This window comes from Schistocerca nitens, chromosome 2, assembly GCF_023898315.1.
Source record: "Schistocerca nitens isolate TAMUIC-IGC-003100 chromosome 2, iqSchNite1.1, whole genome shotgun sequence".
In the NCBI taxonomy this organism is placed as follows: Eukaryota; Metazoa; Arthropoda; class Insecta; order Orthoptera; family Acrididae; genus Schistocerca; species Schistocerca nitens.
The window spans coordinates 953,912,365-953,934,550 of NC_064615.1; the positions used below are offsets into that span (position 1 = coordinate 953,912,365).

General features: G+C 37.5%; 1 protein-coding gene across 3 annotated transcripts in view; it reads left to right on the forward strand.

Annotated features, from left to right (window-relative positions):
• The window catches only part of LOC126237277 (dual 3',5'-cyclic-AMP and -GMP phosphodiesterase 11-like), a 359,136-nt gene extending 343,868 nt beyond the window's left edge, over window positions 1–15,268 (forward strand). For all 3 annotated transcript variants that reach the window (XM_049947210.1, XM_049947211.1, XM_049947212.1), the window contains 3 exons: window positions 3,670–3,744; window positions 5,469–5,552; window positions 14,359–15,268. In XM_049947210.1, coding sequence (XP_049803167.1) covers window positions 3,670–3,744; window positions 5,469–5,552; window positions 14,359–14,484 — 285 coding nt within the window. In that variant the 3' untranslated portion in view covers window positions 14,485–15,268. The remainder of the gene's footprint in view (window positions 1–3,669; window positions 3,745–5,468; window positions 5,553–14,358) is intronic.
• Window positions 15,269–22,186: the final 6,918 nt, after the last annotated feature.

The following is a 22,186-nucleotide window of genomic DNA, read 5'->3' on the forward strand; positions in this document are numbered from 1 at the left end:
TGTGAAGATGCATAAGAGGCACTCACACAGCAGGTCTTTAACAATAAAGACCATTCTGTTGAAGCCTTCTTTACACCATATGCCCCAATACAGCAAGTCCAGTGGATGCTGCGAGATCCGATGTCAGTTGCTGTGCACTACTAAGGTGGCACCATTGTGCTGCTACAGCCACACTTGGCCCTGCCCTGGTCTTCGGGATACAGTTCTGGTCTTTTTGCCACAGCCAAGAAACAACAGAACTATTCACATTAAACCGTTGGGCCACATGAGTTTTCGACTGCCCTGCTTCCATTCTCCCTATGGCCCTCCACTACAGAGAGCATGGTAGACATGTTCTCTTTGCCATACTATATTCACTGTGATTATGGATGTGGGACCACCCAGCAAACACCACTCCATTTGATAGATGCCCTGACGTCATCGTTGGCATGGTTTTCTGTTGACCGAAATGCCATCTTCCATGCAGAACATGATCATACGAACATCTGTTGACAGTCAGTATGATTATATCTTGAATTAGATGCAGGATAAGGGAATAGCAATTTGTTGCTTTAATTTTGGACACCAGTGTATATAATCTACACTGAAGAGCCAAAGAAACTTGTAGACATGCCTAATATCGTGTAAGACCCCTGTGAGCATGCATAAGTGCTGCAACACAATGTGGCATGGACTCAACTAATGTCTGTAGTAGTGCTGAAGGGAAGTGATACCACGAATCCTTCAGGGCTGTCGAGGGGGTGGAGTTCTCTTCTGAACAGCATGTTGCAAGGCATCCAAGATATGCTCAATAATGTTCATGTTTGGGGAGTTTGGAGGGCAGCAGATGTGTTTAAACTCTGAAGAGTGTTCCTGGAGCCAGTCTGTAGCAATTCTGGGTGTGTGAGGTGTCACATTGTCCTGTTGAAATTGTCCAAGTCTGTCGGAATGCACAATGGACATGAACAGATGCAAGTTATCAGACAGGATGCTTACGTATGTGTCACCTGTCGGAGTTATGTCTAGACATATCAGGGGCGCCATATCACTCCAGATGCACACGCCCCATACCATTACAGAGCCTCCATCAGCTTGAACAGTCCCCTGCTGATATGCAGGGTCCATGAGATTGTCTCCATACCCATACACGTCCATCTGCTTGATACAATTTGAAATGAGACTTGTCGGGCAAGGCAACATGTTTACAGTCAACAACAGTCCAATGTAGGTGTTGATGGGCCCAAGCAAGGTGTAAAGCTTTGTGTCATGCAGTCATCAAGGGTACACTAGTGAGCCTGCGGCTCTTAAAGCCTGTGTTGATGATGTTCCGTTGAATGGTTTGCACGCTGACACTTGCTGATGGCCCAGCATTGAAATCTACAGCAATTTGCAGAACGTTTGTACTTCTCTCATGTTGTACAATTGTGTTCAGTCACCATTGGTCCATTCTTGCAGGATCTTTTTCTGGCCGCAGCGATGTTGGAGATTTGATGTTTTACTGGTTTCATGATATTCGGGGTACACTCGTGAAGCGGTTGTATGGGAAAATCCCTATTTGATCACTACCTTGGAGATGCTTTGTCCAATCACTTATGTGCTGACTATAAATTTTGATAACTTGCCATTGTAACAGCAGTAACCAATCTAACAACTGCACCAGACACTTTTCGTCTTACATATGCATTGCTGACCACAGTGCCATAGTCTGCCTGTTCACGTATCTCTATATTTGAATACACATGCCTATAACAATTTCTTTAGTGCTTCAGTCTATCTTTAACACATTAAAAGATAATTATGATGGAGAAGTTCATCACATCACTCTGAGTGGGGGTAGGAATAGAAATATGGTACACCATTTTCTTCGAATTATTTTCTTGATTCTTAGATGAAAAACAGCATATTCTGATCTGAGCTGCCAGAATTGGTAGCCATGTGTGCATGAGATGTGATTGATGGTGTGAATGAATGGTGTGTGTGTGTGTGTCTTCCTTTTTCTGATGGAGGCTGTTGCTAAAAGCTTATGTGTGTCATTTTTATGGTAAGTAGCAGTCTGTCTGTTCCTACACTGTTAACATAAAAGTCAAATCTGTTGGATGAATAGTTTGTGTAAAATCATGTGAGAAAGACTAGAGAGCTAATGAAGTGTGCATGACATTCTACCCATATTGGCACTACTGCGCCTTGACTGACAAGTTAATTAGCATTCTCCGTGTGCACCTGTAGACACGTATAGCTCCACTGGATAGGGTGATGAGTCATTAGGCAGGCTACCATATTTCTTTCTGTTCTTACACAAAGGGAGAATTTGATCTTGTTAAAGTTCAGTTTGTGTAATTCTGACTTATTTTTCGTATGTGTTACCATAAATTTCACAGATGATGATTCAAGGAATTTTATTTTTTGGTCCTATATAATCTTTGAAACATTCATTTACTCTCTGATTATAGTAATATCATTGACTTTGTTCAATGTGTGTGTGTGTGTGTGTGTGTGTGTGTGTGTGTGTGTGTGTGTGTGTGTGTGTGTGTGTGTTCCATCACATTAAGTTGTTCAATAAATTTTCATTTTACTTCTGGCACTATGGAAGAGTAGACATATTATTTCATTTATATTTTGATGGAATTTATAGTACTGTCACCCTGTTGTAATTGGATTTTCAGTGTATAATTTGTAGTTGTGTGTTTGGTGATTAAAGTAGAATGAGTGCAATTCATATGCTGATTAAAATGTTGCAGAAGGTACCTGTCAATCATTTGTGGTCATGTATTTGGTGATTAACGTAACATTGGCACAGTACTGTAGATTTTACACTACTGCCATTCCCTCAAAAGAGGGTTCCTTATACAGTAACAAAGTTATAGTAGGTGTAATAAGCAGTTTTTCTTCTGTCCATGTCACAGGATAGCACTGTCATTGCAAGTACAATTTTGCAACATGATATGAATTATAATAAAATACTCAGAGATGGTCGCAGAAAAAGATGATATTTCATTAATGGTGAAAGGCTTTAATCTATACAGGTTATCTTCAGATGATAGGCATTTCTGAAACTTAAACATAAATTTTCTTTGAGGGAAATCAGGAATTAAAACACATTAACAATATTCAGAAACATAATATAAGTTATGATAAAAAAACAAAAGATTTATACCTTTCAGTCATCTTTTGAGACATTGAATAGAGCTGAAACGTGTGCCGGAAGACGCCCTCATCAACTGCTGAATGGTACAAGAGCGCTATGAGCTATAAAGGCGTAACTCCACCCACTTCACCTTCAGGTGCTTTGTGCTATTTAGCAGTTAACTATGGTGTTTCCTGACATATAGTTTAGTTCCGCTCATTGCCTCTGCAGATCACTGTTGGATATAAATGTTCTTTGTTTTGTTGTCATTTATATTATTTTGTGAATACTGTTAATGTGTTTCAGTTTTTGATTTCCCTCAATGAAAATTTATATTAACATTTCAGGGGTGCCTTATGGTCTGAAAGTAATCTGTATAGATTGAAACTTGTCACCATTAATAAAATATCCCTAGCTTGCAATCAAGATTGAGTGTGTATTACACTTGGATTTAGATCACTGTTTCTTCCAAATATGTTATCAAAAATCATAATGTGAACTGTCTGAAAACATTATGTTCTTATGTAAACCGGTGTACTGTGTGACAGTTGAGTATTTTGTTTTAGGTGGCAGAACTGGTGTCAAGTGAATTCTTTGAACAGGGTGATATGGAACGTCAGGAACTGAACATCACACCTATTGTGAGTATTATTTTTAAAATTTTGAAAGAAAATTTGGTATCATATTCAATAAAATTTTAAGCTTTTAGGATAACTGACACTATTTTGTATACTGTGTGAGCATATTAATTCAGATATTCCATATCTTTTAATATCTCGATCTTTTCGTTATCTGCCAAATGCTCATCGGCTACCGTTATTTCCTCATTTTCAAATTAAGTGACAACTGAGTGATCGAGCTGAGTGTGGCAGAGCACACCTCTTTTAGAAAACAAGCTTTGTATCAAATTCTCATCACAACTATTTTGTTGGTGTATGAAAGTGGGCTAAGTAGTATACTGTCTTCCTCTAGTCATAAATTCAAACAAAAATATTCTGTTCATGTTTAAGTAAATTTGTCTGCCACAATTTTTCTTATTTATTTCATGAAAAATATATCTCATCTGCAGTTATAGTGTGATTTAAAGGTAAGAGTATTTGTCATACTAAATAAGGAATGTTAACGCAGGCCACACTTATTATTTTTGGTGAAACACTTTATCTTAAAATTTCAGGTAGCCAAGAAACATTTCTGGAACTTGATCTTTTAGGATAGCTTCTAACTCTTTCAGTGATGCTTTTTCAATCTCACTCGTGCCTGTAAAATGAGGAACCTCTGATGGTTTCTTTAGTTTTGGTAACACACGAAGTCACATGGGGCCATTTCTTGCATGTATGGAGACCGGAGCATTGCATATTATTTTTGACCAAACCTTCAGAAACAACAAAGTGAGCAAATGTGTTATTGTGGTGAAAAAGTCATTAATTCTTATACCAAGAATTCAAGCACCTCTCCCCCCTTTCCCCATGATTGCTTCATGCAAACTTGTAAGTAGTACTCCTTGTGGCGAGAATGCATGGCACATTATGCTGTTAAAATCAAGGGAGGCATTGAGTATATGTTTCACATTTGACTGCACTTGTTGAGTTTCTTTTTACTTGGCAGTCCAGGATGTTTATCCTCAAATGACTGAGCCTTGGTTTCGATGTTATATCAGGAAACACCTGTTTTATCACCTGTTTCAGCACATTTCAATAGTTCTGCATTATTGTTGACTTCATCTAATGACTCGTGACCAACTTACATTCACTGCTGTTTGTTTTCAAAATTCAACAATTTTAGAATAAACTTTAGTATCATATCCTTTACAACCAAAACTTCTCCAGAAATTTTGTATGATGGGCCACTTGATATGCCAACTTCATCAGCAACTTCTCTGACTGTGATTTGGAAATCATTCATAATTATTTCTTTCACTTTTTCCGTGATTTCATTGGTTGATGATATGCTGAGACATCCAGGGCGCTCATCATTTTCAGTGTCTTTGTGGCCTTCTTCAAAACACTTACACCACTCATAAACTCTTCTTTCACCCATAGCAAGCTCACCAAAAGCTGTGTCTAACACTTCTAATACTTGATCCATTTTTATACAAAATAAATAAACACCAATACTACAAAAATACATGTAACCTTTCTGATAGCTAATGTCTGAATAAATATCCAATTTGGCTAACAATGTACAGATAATTTTCGGGCATGTTTACCAACACAGCAGTGACAAAATTACACTAATTGGACTAGTACAATATGTGAAATCACAATATGCACATTACTTTTTGACCACACCTCTTATCTGTTAGTGTTCTTTTTTCTAAATTTGCTGCTTATTTTATACCCAGGGTAATGCTTCACATTTCTTACAGGATCTAATGAACCGAGAAAAGGAAGACCAGTTGCCCCTAATGCAAGTTGGATTTATAGATTCCATATGCCTTCCAATATATGAGGTAAGAGATAATGTCTAAGTTCATACCATTGATGCGTAACTGTCGTCCAGACTGAATTATCTCCCTTTCAAATATCCTTGTTGTGTAGCTCATTTATGAGAGTAACTTCACCTTTCTGAACATTTGAAGAGTGGAGATGGAGAACCTTCTAAGTGCCATATCTGACATTTGTCAGGAGGCATTTTATCCCTGTTTTTAGATAACTAATTTGTACCCAAAAAATTGAGAAAATATTCTGATACAACAGATCTATGCCGTGCACCATATCAATACAAAAAATAATGAGAAAAATTAGAAACTTTACTAAAAATGTTCTAAGTTCCTTATCAGGTAACTGACTGCTTCTAAGTGACAATATGAAAGCTCTTGCAAGATGATTCTTGCAAAGAATAAAACAACCAGTCACTGTTAATAAGTCTATTTATTTACACAAATACTGTCATTACCATTTTCAAATTGATGTGTTGATCATAAGATGGTTTTTCATGTTTGTATTACATTTTTTGTTGTTCACATTATTTGTTGGCTGTTTTCTTTCTCAGTAATTAATGTAACCAACAAGAAATGTAACAGAAATATGAATAGCCACCTGAAGATGAACCTATCAGTTGAACACTGGTAACAGCGCTATTTTTATAAACAAATACCATAATCAAAAGTGGCTGGTTGTTGTTGCCTTCTTTGCAAGAATTAATTTGTGTTTTGTACAGAGCCACAATCTCAGAAATGTCAGTTTTTGCCAAAATAACAGGAAGAAAGTATTTGTTCCAAGTATCATTAATAATGAAGTACTGCATTTAATTTGTGGTAACACAAATGCAGAAACACAATGTTAGATTAAAAGTATCTGTGCCTGGCAAGAACACGTAATCAAGGAACAAACAAAGGTTGTTGTGAGTGGACTACTTTATGAACACCAAGTACGTAAATGAAAAAGCTAATGACCAAAGCAGAGTTCATATCCAGATAGCAGCTAGGTGAGGTTTCACATAGCTCATGTGGTGTATTAAACAGGACTGGCCAGCAGTCACTCACTCAGATTCTTGCTGGTACTGGATCAGTCAACATGACCCTGTAATTGTGTCTCTTATGGTGCCAGATAGATACTAACAGTAGTGCCTCAGATCTGCTACTGATATATGCCATTTGTGGGACACAAGAGGTCTTAAAATGGAGTGATGCCTGCACCCATGCAGGGTTTTGGCCTGACTGACTCCACTGATAGGGATGGAGTGATAAACCATGAGGAAGCTGTGCAAGGCATTGTCGGTAGATGGCGTCTTCAAGGCCTTCTCCATGTGAGTCTTGAAGTGCTGACTATCCACTTAGCTGCCACACGGGAGGCAGGGGTAAAGGTGCAATGGCCAGATGGCTGATGCCACTGCAGAAATAGAATGCTTTAAACTGAGCCAACGTAAGTTGGAGCATGTTGTCAGACACCAGGGTGCAAGGTGCCCCCTAATGGCAAAAATACTCTCAAAAATACAAATAAATGTTAGCAGGGGTGCTGGTCAATGACATGTGTGACAAATGGAAAGTTTGGGAGGGCATCTTCCACCAGTGACCATATAGTACCCTGAAATGGACCTGCAAAATTGACATGTACCATCTTACAAGATTGGTTAGGTAGGAGCGATAGCGAAAAATGTTGAGCTGGGGAAGCTTGATTGAGATAGCATGTAGGCTTTGATGCCAGGTGTAGAAACTTAACTCCTGGGATGCTTTCATAGGCCTCATCTTCCATTTTTGTGCATGAAGGAGTTAGAGGGTGCAGGGATAGGGTTGGGGTGGAATGACATCTCGGTAGTCAGAATCCTATGTGATCAATATTAAGGTGCCCTGCATGATGTTTAGCCAATAGTACAGTACAAAATAATTGTGCTCTAGCTAACCTTCTGGCCTGCTGACAAAATATTGTGCAGCACTGGATCACAGGAAAATGCTGAAGTGACCTCATTTGCCATCAACAGGGATTCATAGAAGGATGTTGGGACCTATTGATGCAGGGAAAAGCAAACAGTTTCCTGGAGATTAAATCCCACACTGGGGCAAAGAGGGAGGTGGTATTCCCCCCCCCCCTCCATGAGGGGGGGGGGGGGGAATAGGGGTGAAAATGGATTTTGTTATGGAAACCACTTAAAAACAATTTCCAGCACTGCAGATACTGTGTCATCTTATTTGGGAGCATAGAATGATACCCAAACAAGGAAATAAAGGTGAAATTAGCTGCTGTACAAATATACATGAAACTTCATGCCTCCATAAATGGTTGCTGAATTCCCCTTCTCAAACTGGGAATAGTTGAGCTGTGCACCATTTAATGTTTTGGAGGCAAAGGCAGTTGCGTGCTCTGAACTATCTGACAACTTGTGACAAAGCTACCGCAGTGTTGTACTGCGGTGTATGGGCATTGCCAGTGTCAACAGCAGACCGAGTGTGCAATGCATCAGATATGAGGCTGCCTTGAAACTGTCCTTAAGGCACTGAAAAGCCTGTTGATAGTTGGTGACCACACTAATTTGACACCTGCACAGCTGATTGAGAGGGTGTTCAGTCTGTGAAACTTGGCGAATTAAGTTGATGTAATGTGTTATTTTTCCTAGAAATGACTGGAACTGTTTAAAGTTGGTTGGCTCTGGCATCTTTATGATCGAGTTGACATGGTTGTGTGTACACATGATATCTGTATGAATAAAGAATGCACCCCAGGTGGCTGATGCTGGGGACACAGAAACTGCACTTTTACAATTGGCAATGGCTGTTTGAAAAAGGATTTCAATATACTAGTGATGTTCTGCACATGTCACCCCCCCCCCCCCCCCCCCAACGGATAATAACCCAGTTAGTTGAGACAGTGCAGAATACCATGAATCAACTGTTCCAAATGCTTTTGTAAAATAATGGGTGGGTCCAGTGCGGCAAAGGGGAACCAAGCTGCTGATATTCCTTGTGGATTAAACACACGGCTGGGCCCGTGAACAGCTGGACAAGCTGAATGGCAGCCATGGCCATTGACTTGTGATGTGTTTGTTGCTGCTGGGACATGAGCTGTAGAATAGTGGCCTGCTGCTCTTTATGCTGTTGTTCTTGAGCCACACACTGTTGCTCTTTTATGCTGTTGCTGCCAAAGTTCCATTAACTTGAAGTCCATAATACTGAAACCAGAGGCAAAAACATTGCCATAAGCATAATAAGGTAAGAACCCATCACCACTAAATGACCACACCTGGCACAGATGTGTAATCAGGGAACAAAGCTAAAGTTGTTGTGAGCAGAGTGCTGTATAAACACAAAGAACGTAAGCTAGAAAGTCAGTGTCTAAAGCAGGGATAGCAGCTAGGCGCGATCTAACAGAGCTCATGTTGTGTACTAAATAAGACTGGCCAGTGGTCACTCGCTTTGCTCTATGCTGCTGTTGGGCCAGCACACGTGGCCCTGTGGTCATACCTCTGGTGGCACAGGACAGATGCTATCTGTAGTGCCTTGTGTCTGCTGTTGACATCCTGCACCTGCAGGGATATTAAAAAGTTTTTAACCAGTGGAACTGCTGTCAACAAGAACCAATTCTTACATCTTTTAAATTTTGGAACTCCAGGGTGAAGCACTGCTTGGCACAAAGACCATTTGCCACCTAGTAATTAATGTTTGAAAGACTTTCACTGTGGTTTGCTGCTGGGCCAAGTTAGGAACATGCAGCAGAGTACCATGAACACAGTAGCACTGAAATTGTGTTTTGTGAAAAAATGTCACTTGGAATATTTTCCATTAATTCCATATTTGTAAATAATAAATATGTTTATATATGTGTAAAAGGATTCAGAATTATCAACACGTACAATACAAGGGTGTAACAATTCGTGGGGATATGAAATGGAATGATCATGTAGCCTTATTCATAGGCAAAGCATTTATTTATTGGTGCTGGGGAAATGTAGTCTGTCTACAAAGGAGATTGCTTATGCAACACACACATGATCCATTCCAGAATAATGCTCAAGTGTGCAGAACCCATACCAAATAGGTCTGACAGGGAATGACAATATCTGTTGCCTCAGGTTTGTTTGTCTCAAGGGAAAGCATCAAGGAACACTGGAAAACAGTAACTGGCAGTCACTTGAAGGCAGTGTTTAGCGAACCTGTGAAAGCCTACTTAACAGAGTTTCATGAAGCGGTGTTAAGTGAGGAATGTAGGAATATATTGCATCATTCCTACACACAAATATTTTCATTTTAGATCACTGCGCTAAATGCTTTGTCACTAAAATTATATTTGAGTCCAAGTTGGTCTAAAGCAAAGATGGAGGTGATGAAGTTATCAAGGAAGTAAGGAAAGACATAAATTATGCTAGCTGGATCATTCTGCTATTACAGTCTGAAGGACATATTTACATCAAGAAACCTTTGTAATAAAGATAAAGTTTATACAATTATCTTGTGTAACTCTGGATTTATCAGAGACATGGAGCACACTCAAATTGATGGGAGACAAACTGAGAATATTCCACTGGAAGATAATTAGAAAGAAGTGGGGACCCATTAAGGAAGAAACAGACTACATAATTATTGTGAGTCATTTGACATCCACAGCTGGGTAAAGGCCTTTAATAGACTTTTCCAAGAATTAGAGTCATCAGTTATACACATCCATGTGGCTCCTGTATGTTTCCTTAAGTCATCTATCCTTCATTCCAGTAGGTCATTGTCTCAGTCATTTCTTATCACTTGGAAACTAGCACCTTGTACCTAATATTATAATGGTTGGACAACCTCAAATATACAATGACACATCCAGTGGCGAAGAGAAGGAAGCCTTCTGATATTGATGCAAAAAAATAACTGAATGGAGGATTGAAATTGATAACTTTTATCATCATGCCCAATCACCAGTCCATTAAATTAATTTTATTGAGCATTTTAATGTTCCAGTTTGTTTCAGCTTCGATTTATTGGTTATTGTTGGTTCTCGCATCTTCTTTACTCTGACAGTTATCAACACTATCATTTATTGGCATATTCCCTTGTTTTCATGGATTGTGCCTCTACTTCGCAATTATGATCTCTGTTTTCTTTCATTGTCATTGGTGTTGTTCCTTACCTTGAAAGATGTGTCACTTTCACCTTTCTAACATTTCAGTTATTTCTCTACCAATATTACGAGAAGGAAAGTTGCTACTCATCATATAGTGGAGATGCTGAGTCACAGATAGACACAACAAAAAGACTGACAATTATAGCTTTTGGCCGTTAAGGCCTTTGTCAACAATAGACACACACCTGCACACACTCACGCAAATGCATTTCACACACAGGACTGCCATTTATTTCTGTGGCAGATCAGTCACTACTGCACAGGTAGATTGAAATATATAAGTACTACGAATAATTTGCAGCTCTATATTGCACATCATAAACTAAAGTTCAGGTCTTTGGTGTAGCAGGTGAACATTGTTGCCACACGCTGCATGTAGTTGTCTAACTTCCTCAACTGTGAATTTTCTGTGGCATACAACTAGAAGATTGTAAGTACAGCAAAGATTGGCTCATGCTGAGTCAGAGCTCATCATTCCTCTGATTAATTCACTGACTGCATAAGAAATTTACTGTGTACTAGAATGCAGTCATTTTCAGAATCTTTCATCAAGGTAGCACGCATGGCAAGAGATCAGCAATATTTTTATTCACTTATCATGGATAATAGAAGGGCGCTAGATTGTTCTCGGATCCAAGAGCTGGCTGAACTGCAGTAGTAAGTTCTGTTATACTTAGTGGGTCAGGAAACCTATATTGGAAAAACAGATTAGATGTCATATGAGGGGGAGTGTTAAATGCAGTTGACAAAAATATTGCCTCTATTGAGGTTGAAGTTGAGTCTGACAGTGAATTTACCTGGTCACCTATAATAGGACTAGGTGAAATGAAGTTTATTGTTATAACAACAAAAATAATCAATTTTTGACAAAATAATTTAATTGGATAGATAAAAAAATCTAATCATGCACTTGGTGAGTAGAAGTTAGTTGTTAGGTATTTTTACCACCCACTTGATTCCATTGTGACCATTTTACAATCATTCAAAGAAAGTCTATGGTCAGTGGTGCTTAAATATCCTGATCACACAATACCAGTTGTAAATAACTTTTAACCTACCAAATATAGACAGTATGGGTTCATTGCGGGGGAGGGGCTACAGACATACAGACTTGTCAAGTACGTTTGAACACATTTTCTGAAAACTGTCTTCACCTGTTAGTTTGGCAGCCCACATGCAGTGGAAATACCTAAGACCTTGTAGCTATAAACAGGCCAGACCTTATCGACAGCATCAGTATAGAGACAAGGATTAGTGGTCACACTGTCGTTATAGCAACTGCATTCACAAAAGTTAATAAAAACATTAGGAGAGAGTTTCTGCTAGAAATTGCTGATAGGCAGTTGTTAGCATCTCATTTAGACAGTGAACTGACATCACATAGTTCCAATAAGATGGACATTGAGGAATTATGGATAAAGTTTATGCAGATTGTAAATTGTTGTCTAAAGAACTATGTACCTAGTAAGTGGATTAAGGTTGGAAATGACCCACCAGGCTATAATAATGAAATTCAGAAAATGCTGAGGAAGCAAAGGCTGTAGCACTCTTGGTTTAAAAAGAAGGTGCAAATGATGACAGGCAAACGTTATTAGAGATTTGTGCATCTATAGAAAGATTTATGTGCCACACATACAGCTATTACCACCATAATACAGTAGCAAAAGATCTGTCCGAGAACCCAAGAAAATTCTGGTCCTATGTCAAACAGCTAAACTGGTCTAAGGCTACCATTCAGTCTGTTGTTGACTAGTCCGATGTGGAAGTTGAAGATAGTAAAGTGAAAGACAAAGTTTTAAATTCCACATTTAAGAAATCATTCACACAGGAGAATTGTGCAAACATACCACTGTTTGATCATTAAACAGAGTCCAATATGGAGGACATAATAATAAACACTCCTGGTGTAGAGAAACAACTGAAAGAGTTCAAAACAAATAAGTCATCATGCCCAAAAGGAATCCTAGTTTTGTTTTAGAAAGAGTACTGTACGGCATTGGCTCCTTACTTAGCTTGCATTAACTGCAAATCTCTCACCCAGTGTGAAGTCCCAAGCAACTGGAAAAAAAACACAGGTGACTCCTGTGTGTAAGAAGGGTAAAAAAATGGATCCACAAAATTACAGACCAGTATTTTTAATGTTGGTTTGCTGCAGAATTATTGAACATATTCTCATTTTGAATGTAATAGAGTTTCTTGAGACTGAGACGCTTATGTCCACAAATCAGTATGGTCGTAGAAAGCATCGCTGATGGCAGACACCTTTTGCCACTGCAGACTGTTAACGGAGCTACAAGCATATACAATAGATCCCCACGTATGTGAGTAGCTCGAAGATTTATTAAATAATAGAAGCCAATATGTTGTCCTCAATGGTGAGTGTTCATCAGAGAAAATGGTATCATCAGGAGTGCCCCCAAGAAGTGTGACAGGACCACTATTATTTTCTGTATATGTAAATGAGCTGGTAGATGAGGTGGGCAGCAGTCTGTGGTTGTTTGCTGGTCATGCTGTGGTATACAGGAAGGTGCTGAAGTTGAATGACTGTAGAAGGATACAAGATGACCTAGACAACATTTCTAATTGGTGTGATGAATAGCAGCTTGCTCTAAATGTAGAAAAATATAAGTTAGTGCAGATGAGTAGGAAAAAATGAGCCCATAATGTTCAAATAGAGCGTTAGTAGCATGATGCTTGACAGTCACATCAGTTAAATATCTAGGCACAATGTTGCAATGCAATATGAAATGGAACGAGCATGTGAGGATTGTAGAAAGGAGGATGAATGATAGAATTCTGTTTATTGGGAGAATCTTAAGAAAGTGTGAATCACCTGTAAAGGAGATGCATATAGGACATTATTGTGACCCAATAAATAATAATAAATTCACTGGTTTTAATAAGACTAGTGATGGGTGTTGGAAGAACGTTTGACAGCAAAAATGGTTGTTTTACCTCTAAGGCTCTTGGGTGTAATTTTTTCAACTGTTTTCTGTTCAGCACCATGTCATTGTGGGGACTTAACTCCAGATGTTGTTGTACATGGTCTTTAGGTTCCATGCATTTGTAATATCTGAATTCTGGATGAAATTTTATTGAAACTGTATCAAAAGTTGACTTTTCCCCCCTTAATCTCTGAACAAGGGGGAGTTCAAAAGGTTAAAATTTCATAATCTGTTTGGCATGCTGTAAGCTGTACTACTGCAGTCTTGCAAACAATTTCTAAGGATGTTGTTGGCATTAGTAAAAATCTTCTATGTGTAAGCCTGTATTGTGCTTTAAAAAGATCCATTGTTTGACAACAAATGTTCTTCACAAGAATTATAATGTACACAGTTTACGACATGACTTAATCACACACCAAAAAGCTTTTTGTATTTTTCCTTACAATAATATTTTAATGGGAATATTTTAATTGGAATGTCTGGGAATAGGTTGTAAAGGGAAGCAGATTTTTTAAAGTCTTTGTGCATGGTATTCAAACTACTACATATTATTAATATTGCAAATGAAGGAGCTACTCAGCTACAGGATTCTGCCACTGCTTATGCAACAGTGTATGCTTTGTATTTATGTGTGGGAGTTTTTCAGTGGGAAATTCTTGTTTGTGTCTATATTTTAACAATGAGAGATTATTTTTTACTAACTCCTCTTTGTACACACTAACAGATATTTGAAATGTAAGTTGCAATATGAGACTTCCTTTTGTAATTACAGGCTTTTGCAGCCCTGTCAGATAAACTGGAACCTTTGGTGGAAGGTGTACGACAGAACAGAGTAAACTGGCTGCGACTTGCTGGTGTATCACAGGATGAAGACCATAATGAACTGGAAGAACTATAGTTGACGCAGGTCACAATTTTTCTGTATTGCCAGGGGCATGGAGAGTCTTTAAGGAAGACTTACATGCACCAGTGGAAGTTTTTACAAACCAAAGTTCAAAAGTAGTACATACTTCAGTTTCTGTGTCTCATGTGTGTATGTGTGGATGTGTATATGAGTGAGAAAGAATGTTTGTATAAATGGATGTTACTGTGTTGGAAGTGGTACCATTATTGCCAACCCTTCTGTCTCTAGCAGTTTTTGTAAGTAAAATTTGTACAGATTGTGTAAATTATATGTATATTTGGTGTACTTTAATGTATATTGCCATTCCATTCTGCTGTTTATTTATTTATCATTTGTTTTGATGCCATAACCTAAGACTCAGTAACTGAGTCTTTGATCATAGTATTTCTACTCAGGTTTAACTTTTGAAGTGTCTTGTTATAGATGCTTAGTAATTAAACAATTAATTTAATGCCAAAGGATACTTGTTTTCAACTTGGAGTAATGTGTTGTAAAAGAATTATTTTCAGTTCCTCTTTGTGCAATAATTATTTCATCAATGTGTTTCCCACCATCTGTTTTTCTGTTTGAATGCTATCACCATTTTTTGTTTTTTTTTAAATTTGTTCACATTCATTTATCTGGAAATGTGAGAACAGTTTTGTATCACTGGACCAACAACTGATGTATATTTTCTAAAATTTCACAATTTTTAATTGAAGTATTATTTCAAGTTGGAATTAACTTTTTATTTTACATCATTTGATGTAGAAAATAAAATATTTAAATTATTGCAGAATTGAATCTTATTTCTGTTTTCCTTTTTACCTCTGTTGGTTATTATGGCAAGAAAGTGGATTGTGCAGGTTATGAATTATTTTCTATGAAACTGCATCACAACCTCGGGCAAAATGGAAACACTTTCTATAATTTGGGCTACTTCAGCAACACTGAAATGGGGTTGTGCATAGAACTAACAGTGAATACATCTGAGCAATCAATTTCCAAAGACATGAACTCCTCTAATGAAATGTATTTAGTTTTTTGTGTAATACAGGCAAATCCTAGGTATTTACTAGTCAAGAACCTAACCTATTTTTTTTAAATGAGCCGTAGGTTTACATCACAGGTATTCTGTTGCAGCAGTATAAATATTAGTAATTAATATGAAGATATACTCTATGGTACATACTAAAATTACAAGAACATTTATTTTTCAACTGGATAGATTTATTTAATTAAATGCCAAAAATAATGTTCTGTAGGACTATTTGAGCCAATGCTTCTTGAATATGGAAAAAATAATCACATACTTCACAGACTCCTGATAAAAATTTTGAAACTAAAAGTATTTGAAAAACAAATTATTTGGAATGGTATATATAATATTACTGTGGAAAAGACTAAACCACTGTGAGGAAATTCTACATTCTCTTTCCAGTTCTGCAGTACTTACTCTTCCCCAAAGTGCTCGTATTCAACTGAGACAAAAATCTGAAATGAATAAATACCATGGTTGCCACAGGTTCTGGAAATCAGGGAATTTCTAACACCCCAGGGAAATCAGGGAAATATCAGGGAATCTGAAAAAAGTACTGGAAAAATCTCGTTTTTGTCTCAGTAACTGAAATGGTTTGTTTACTGAGGTGTCATTCATCGTCGCTGGCTGAGTGCAGCTGAGTACGTCCGCCACTTCCCTGCTCCCTCATTACTACTGCTTCTTCCCTTCCTCTGCTCCCCTCAGCTTTCAGTCAGTGCTGTCATCACTTCTTGCCACTACCCTAGCATCTGCCAGTGAGTGGCAGGGAGGCATAAGGAGTGTTATGTTTGGATCTGATTCTCAGAAACTGTAGATGCAGTGACTGGAGAAGGTGATCATGCGTGCATGAGTTGCGTGTGAGTGACTGTGTGAATGTGTGTGTGTTCTCATTTACTGGCAAAAGCTATGGCTGAAAATTTAGTTGTGAGAGTGTGATTATCTTTCCTACGTGCCTGACTGTGGCTCAGCAATCATCTTTGTGGTCCTCATTATTATTGATTCTGAGTATTTGAACAAGTTATCTGTTGCATGGATCGATCACTGTAGTCTCATTTCATCAACATGCTGTCTGTGACTTGTGAATAGCTGGTCACATGATTGGATTTCCATGCTGGGGTAAAACCGCAGGCCGTTTCTGCAGGTATCTATAATGGATTGGGCGTGCCGATCTGAAGCCACTTAGTTGCCACTAATGTGAAGGCCCTGCCCATTGGATCTAGTCTCACTGATCTGCCCACAGGCTGGGCCTGCTTGTGTGTGGCAAATGCTGTGGATTTTCGTGATTTATCCATGGACCCAGAACTGTGATGCTCCTCAGCAGGGCAGAGGCCATGGGTGATGGATTTAAGGAATTGTGACTGTCTCACTGCAAATACATTGGACAGTGAGGTGTTTTATAGACATTTTATTTGTTCTAGTACACCTTTGCACTTCAAAAGTATTTTATATGTTAGAAAGTATAAGAAGAAGAAAACTGTGCCAGTCACTGGTGGTTTGTACACCATGTGGTTTGTACACCATGTATTTCTCAAAAGAAAAATCACACAATATCTGTAAAATAATAGACATAACACATTGGGTAATAACTGACAATAACAAACACTGTAGAACCAACATTTTATTTGTAGTCCCCTACAGTGTTGGTTTACACAATTCGTCCCCATCTTATGCACTTCTTCAAGAGGCCTACTTTTTCCTAAGGTTATTTCTGAAATCAGTGAAGGTATTTTAAATCTGTCTTGTGACTCCAAGGAAATGCATATTTTTGTGTGCTTTGTTTTACTGAAATAAAATAACATCACTGATCATAATGAAACACATTTACCATTTGGCTTGCTTTCTCCATCTAAAATCAGTTCATTACAAAAGATGTTGACATTAGTACTTAAGATTTTTACGTACATCAGGAAACGGCATATGCTTGCAAGTTTTTTTTCTTTTCTTTTCTTTTTTTTTAATATTTCCTCATTTCCACTATTGTTTCTTGTGCTGTAGCTGCAAAGACAGGTTATCAACTTACATCTTAACTCACTGCTGAGATCTCAAAATTTGTCAGGGAAAAATGCTAAGACTTGTCTGGAAATCAGGGAAATATCAAGGAATTTCATGGGGAAACTTGTGGCAGCCCTTGATATTAAATGAATATTAACAATAAGTGACTGGAAGTAAAGTGATAATATATGTGTATGTTTCTGAGATGAAATTAAGTTTGAGTTTAGTGGAACACTATATCAGTTTTTAGTTGAAGCAAGTGGCATGTTCTGCTCTCCTGGGAACATTGCCTTAACATAGCTCCTTCCGTCTATGAGAATACATATTAATCCCTAGCACTGCTAGTTGTAGAATATCACTTGCCACATTATGTCCAGCAATTGTAAGGCAAACAAAGGATGGCTAACAGTGGCAAATGAACTTTATGGAATTAATCTATAAACAGCTAGCATATAAGCAATCATTCCTCACAAACTTTATGTGTCACCATAACTTTAATATTAGGGTGCACTGAGAAAATACAGGAGATGTCTGTAATTAGCACTGGATGTTCACAGGCTATTTTGCTCAACAGCTGATGCATGATGGCTCAGTGTGTCTTCCCTGAACATAGTATAAACTAAGATACAATGTGACTGATTAAATTTAAATTAATTATTATCATTATTAGTTTTATTACACATTTTTGCCCCGAAGAATGTGATTATCTTTAATGTTACATGATTATTCATTTTTTTCTTGTTTCTTTCTTCTTTTTATCTTCCCAAAACCCCTGCATTCTGTAGCTGTGTTCCTTTTTCTTTTGCTCTGCCCATGTTTTCCCTATTTTGTTCCTTTCTTTCACTATGAATTTCATCCTCATGATTTTGTTTCTGCATTTGTCTCTTTCAGTTGTCTCTTTCATTAGTCATTACCATAGAGATTACTGCTTGTCTTAGGTTTCCTTATATTTTTGTAAATGATTTTTTTTTATTGATCTGTTTACTTCATCAATATGACACACTAGTCTGAAGTGCTAAATAGTGTAATGATTTTCTCAGGCTACTTTCCATAGCTGCTGCTAATTAATGTAGTGTATTGACAGTTACAAGAGTTGGTATTCTAGAGTTTTGTTTGTCAATCACTTATTCAGTTCCTTGAAATTTCCTTACTAATCTATGTATCATCAGGTCATTGGATTCATGTCTGTCAGGAAAGTTTCATACCAAGAAAAACTGACTATCCACAGACTACTGTGTTCTCGCATAGTCAACAACTAATCTATGTATCATCAGGTCATTGGATTCCTGTCTGTCAGGAAAGCTTCATACCAAGGCAAGCTGACTATCCACAGACTACTGTGTTCTTGAATAGTCAACACAAGAAATATTGGTTGATACTTCATGTATACCATAGTGAAAAAAACTAAATACAGCAACAAAGGGAAAAGGGTTAATTTAATCACTCTTTCTGAGCAGCTGGTCAGAGCATCATACTAAACCAAATTGGGAACAAAAACTACCAGAGATTAAAATTATGCCTGTCTAATTCTTCCTGCTCGCACCAGAAATATGGCTCAGAACCAAATACTGTGCAACCATTATTTTGTACCACACTATTTTCTTCCATCCCCTCTCAACTCTCATGCACAAGTCCATCCTCTAGGTTGAGGGATGTCTTCACATATATCTTGGATATTAAACTGTCTGGAAACCATATCCTGACCTGTGCCAATGTTCTAGAATGTTCTTGGCATTCAGAACAGAGGTTTCATATGAACACTTTTCAGTTACACTCCATCATCATGTCTCTACCCTATGCTAACATTGCACCTCTTACCGTTATCTCTTGACACAACTTTGAATGTTGTTCCCTGCTAAAAAAGGCAGCACTTGCATCAAACATGAAACATACTGTACATTTTTCCCCTCATTTTATAGCAGTTTAGAGACATGATATGTCACCTGAGACATCCGTGTAAAACAATAAAAGTGCATACCAACATGCTCATTTATTCTAAAAAAAATCCTTAAATGATTCTTGAATTAGGTATTCCTTAAATTTTGTTTTGGGTGTTGAGGAAAAAGGATTTGATATCTGTTGATAGACTTTCATCCTTGAATAATTTATTCTGCACAAGTGTTAAGTTCATTTCAAAACTGTCCTATTGTCACCTTGTGTTGTGGTTATGATATACTGTATTGGCTTTGAAGAAAAAGCATTTTTTAATATACGAAACATACAAGGGAGAAGTTCTGCTGTGACACCACTAAAAAGATTCCTACAAAAGTATTTCATATGGACACCACTCATAATGCAGATTGCCCTTTTCAGATCAAGCAAAAGTTTTTTCTAGGAAGTGATTTTCCCAAAAGATGATGTAATATGTTAATGCATGGAGTATTCAAAGTAAACAACTCCAACTGCATCCTTATATGTAATTGATACAGTTAAATATTTTTCCTAATCTATAAAAAATCCCTTACAAGATGTCTTGACTGTGACAGATTAAGAATGAGACTTGGTCTTGTTTATATGCAGAGGCTATCAGAGAGGGGAAAAAAGTGCTATGAGTGTTGCTTGGTTGAGCTTTAACACTGCCCATGTACTTCACCATAGATTTTGGCCTGCCAGGCCAATGAACCACAAGCAGGCTTGTTAGAGGCCTTATTGTTACATGTAAGGTCCTAAGATGTTGGTATCTTGATATGGATGAATGTAGGTTGAAACTAATTGTCTGAGAAAGCTCAGTCAGTTTATCTGAACTACAGTAGTGTGTCCAACTCCTTCCTTGCGTTCACTGAGTTTGGACTGAGAAAAATATTTTGAGTCACAGGGAAGTAAAAGCTACTGTCCAATGTGGGACATAAACTTGAAATATTAAGAACCAGTGGTATGCTGTGAGAACTATTAAGATGAACTATTTAATAACAAGCACAATGTTACTGGAATGTAAGATGGAAGGAAGACAGGAAGGAAGAGGACACTACACCAGAGTTGCAGTCAGAATGTGGTTTACTATAAAGATACAGAGCATTGGAAATAGGTGGGAGCAGTTTTTTTCCATTCCATTACATTATTTAAATCATATTTTGTGGGTCACATGTATCCAAAACACAGAGCACATTGCCATTTCATAATTTATTTCTAAATCCAATTGTTTTTCATGGAACAGATGTGTACCTCATAATAAATGCTTAAATGGCAGCAATAAAATATCCCAATCAACTGTTTAAATAAGAAACCGAACTCTCATCTTCATGGAATCCAATATGCTGAATCAGCATTCTAAAAACCATGGGATGGGAAGTCTCCTTCAGTCTTAAATGACTCACCAGAAGGTGACAGGTGTCCAATCAAAATGTTGTGGACTATTGTTCACAATGGTGGGCAGCAAGGCTCAAACTTAATTAACATTCCCTTTGCCAGGGAAATTTTAAAATTTACGTAAGATTTCATAGGTTAACCAATGGGAAGAAGTTTCCAAAGGACACACAGTAGATGAGGAATTTAATTCTTTCCTAAAAATATTCATAAAAATTTATAAAACAGTCTTCTTATGGTGACCAGGAACACTTGGGGAATTCAAGAGAAATGGTGGCTACTATCTGGGATCAATGCATGCTGTCAAGAAGGTGAAAACCAAGTACTATGCACAAAAATTTTGAAATTCCAATGACAAAGCAAAAACAATTTGGACAGTTATTAGGCTTGAAAGGAATATACCCAGTAAATCAAATAATATTCAACTTGTTGATAACAGTAGGAGTGAGAAAGATTATTTAAATTTGAATCATTAGGTACTGCATGAAATTAATCTAACTGTAGGTGACAAAAACTGACCACTGAAAGCAGACTTACGTGGTCAGGTGTTTGCATACTCAACCACTGACATCAACTACACCTGATCTTGGGTTAAAGAAGTAAACAGAGTTTTGAGGTCACTGAAGAGCAATAACTTTTCTGACTAAGATTATGTTTCAGTCCTGGTACTAAAATCTTTTGCTGACTTCGTATTGCCTTACTTTAATCAATTTTGTAACCAATCTGTTATTCCCTGAGAGACTGAATTAAAAATGTGGTAGGGGCAACTTCATTTACAAAAGTATTTCAGGTTGCTTCTAACTATATATCCATTTCCATCTTTCCATGTCTTGAAAAATTTCTTGGACAGCAGCTTATAACAAAATTCCAAATATTTCTCAGACTTAACATTTCAACTACAGCTCAGTCTAAATTCTGTATTGAACTCATGAATTAAATCCTGGTAGAACTAAACAAGAAAAAATAGTCTGTTGGCAATTTTTGTGATCTTTCCACAATCTATGTTTGTGTAAAGTACAGAATTGTACTAGAGAAACTAAAATTACATGATGTTAAAGGCATTCAATTTGATAACAGGGCATTTAAGAACCGTCTGCCACATTAACAAAGGATACAAAAGGAATATGACAAAATTCCTAATGAGGAAACATTAAATATGTTGTCTCACAAAGTTTGGTGCTTGGTCTACAATGGTTTTTGGCCTACATAAATGATTTACCTTGTACACTGGAGGACTCTCCAAAAAATGTGATGTTTGCTGATGTCACTAGTATTGTAATAAAGGGCCCAGGCACTTCCATGCCAGAACCCACCTGGAGAATAATGGAACAAGCTCACAACTTGCTCCCAGTAAATGTTTCAACTACTGACTTTCCAAAGATT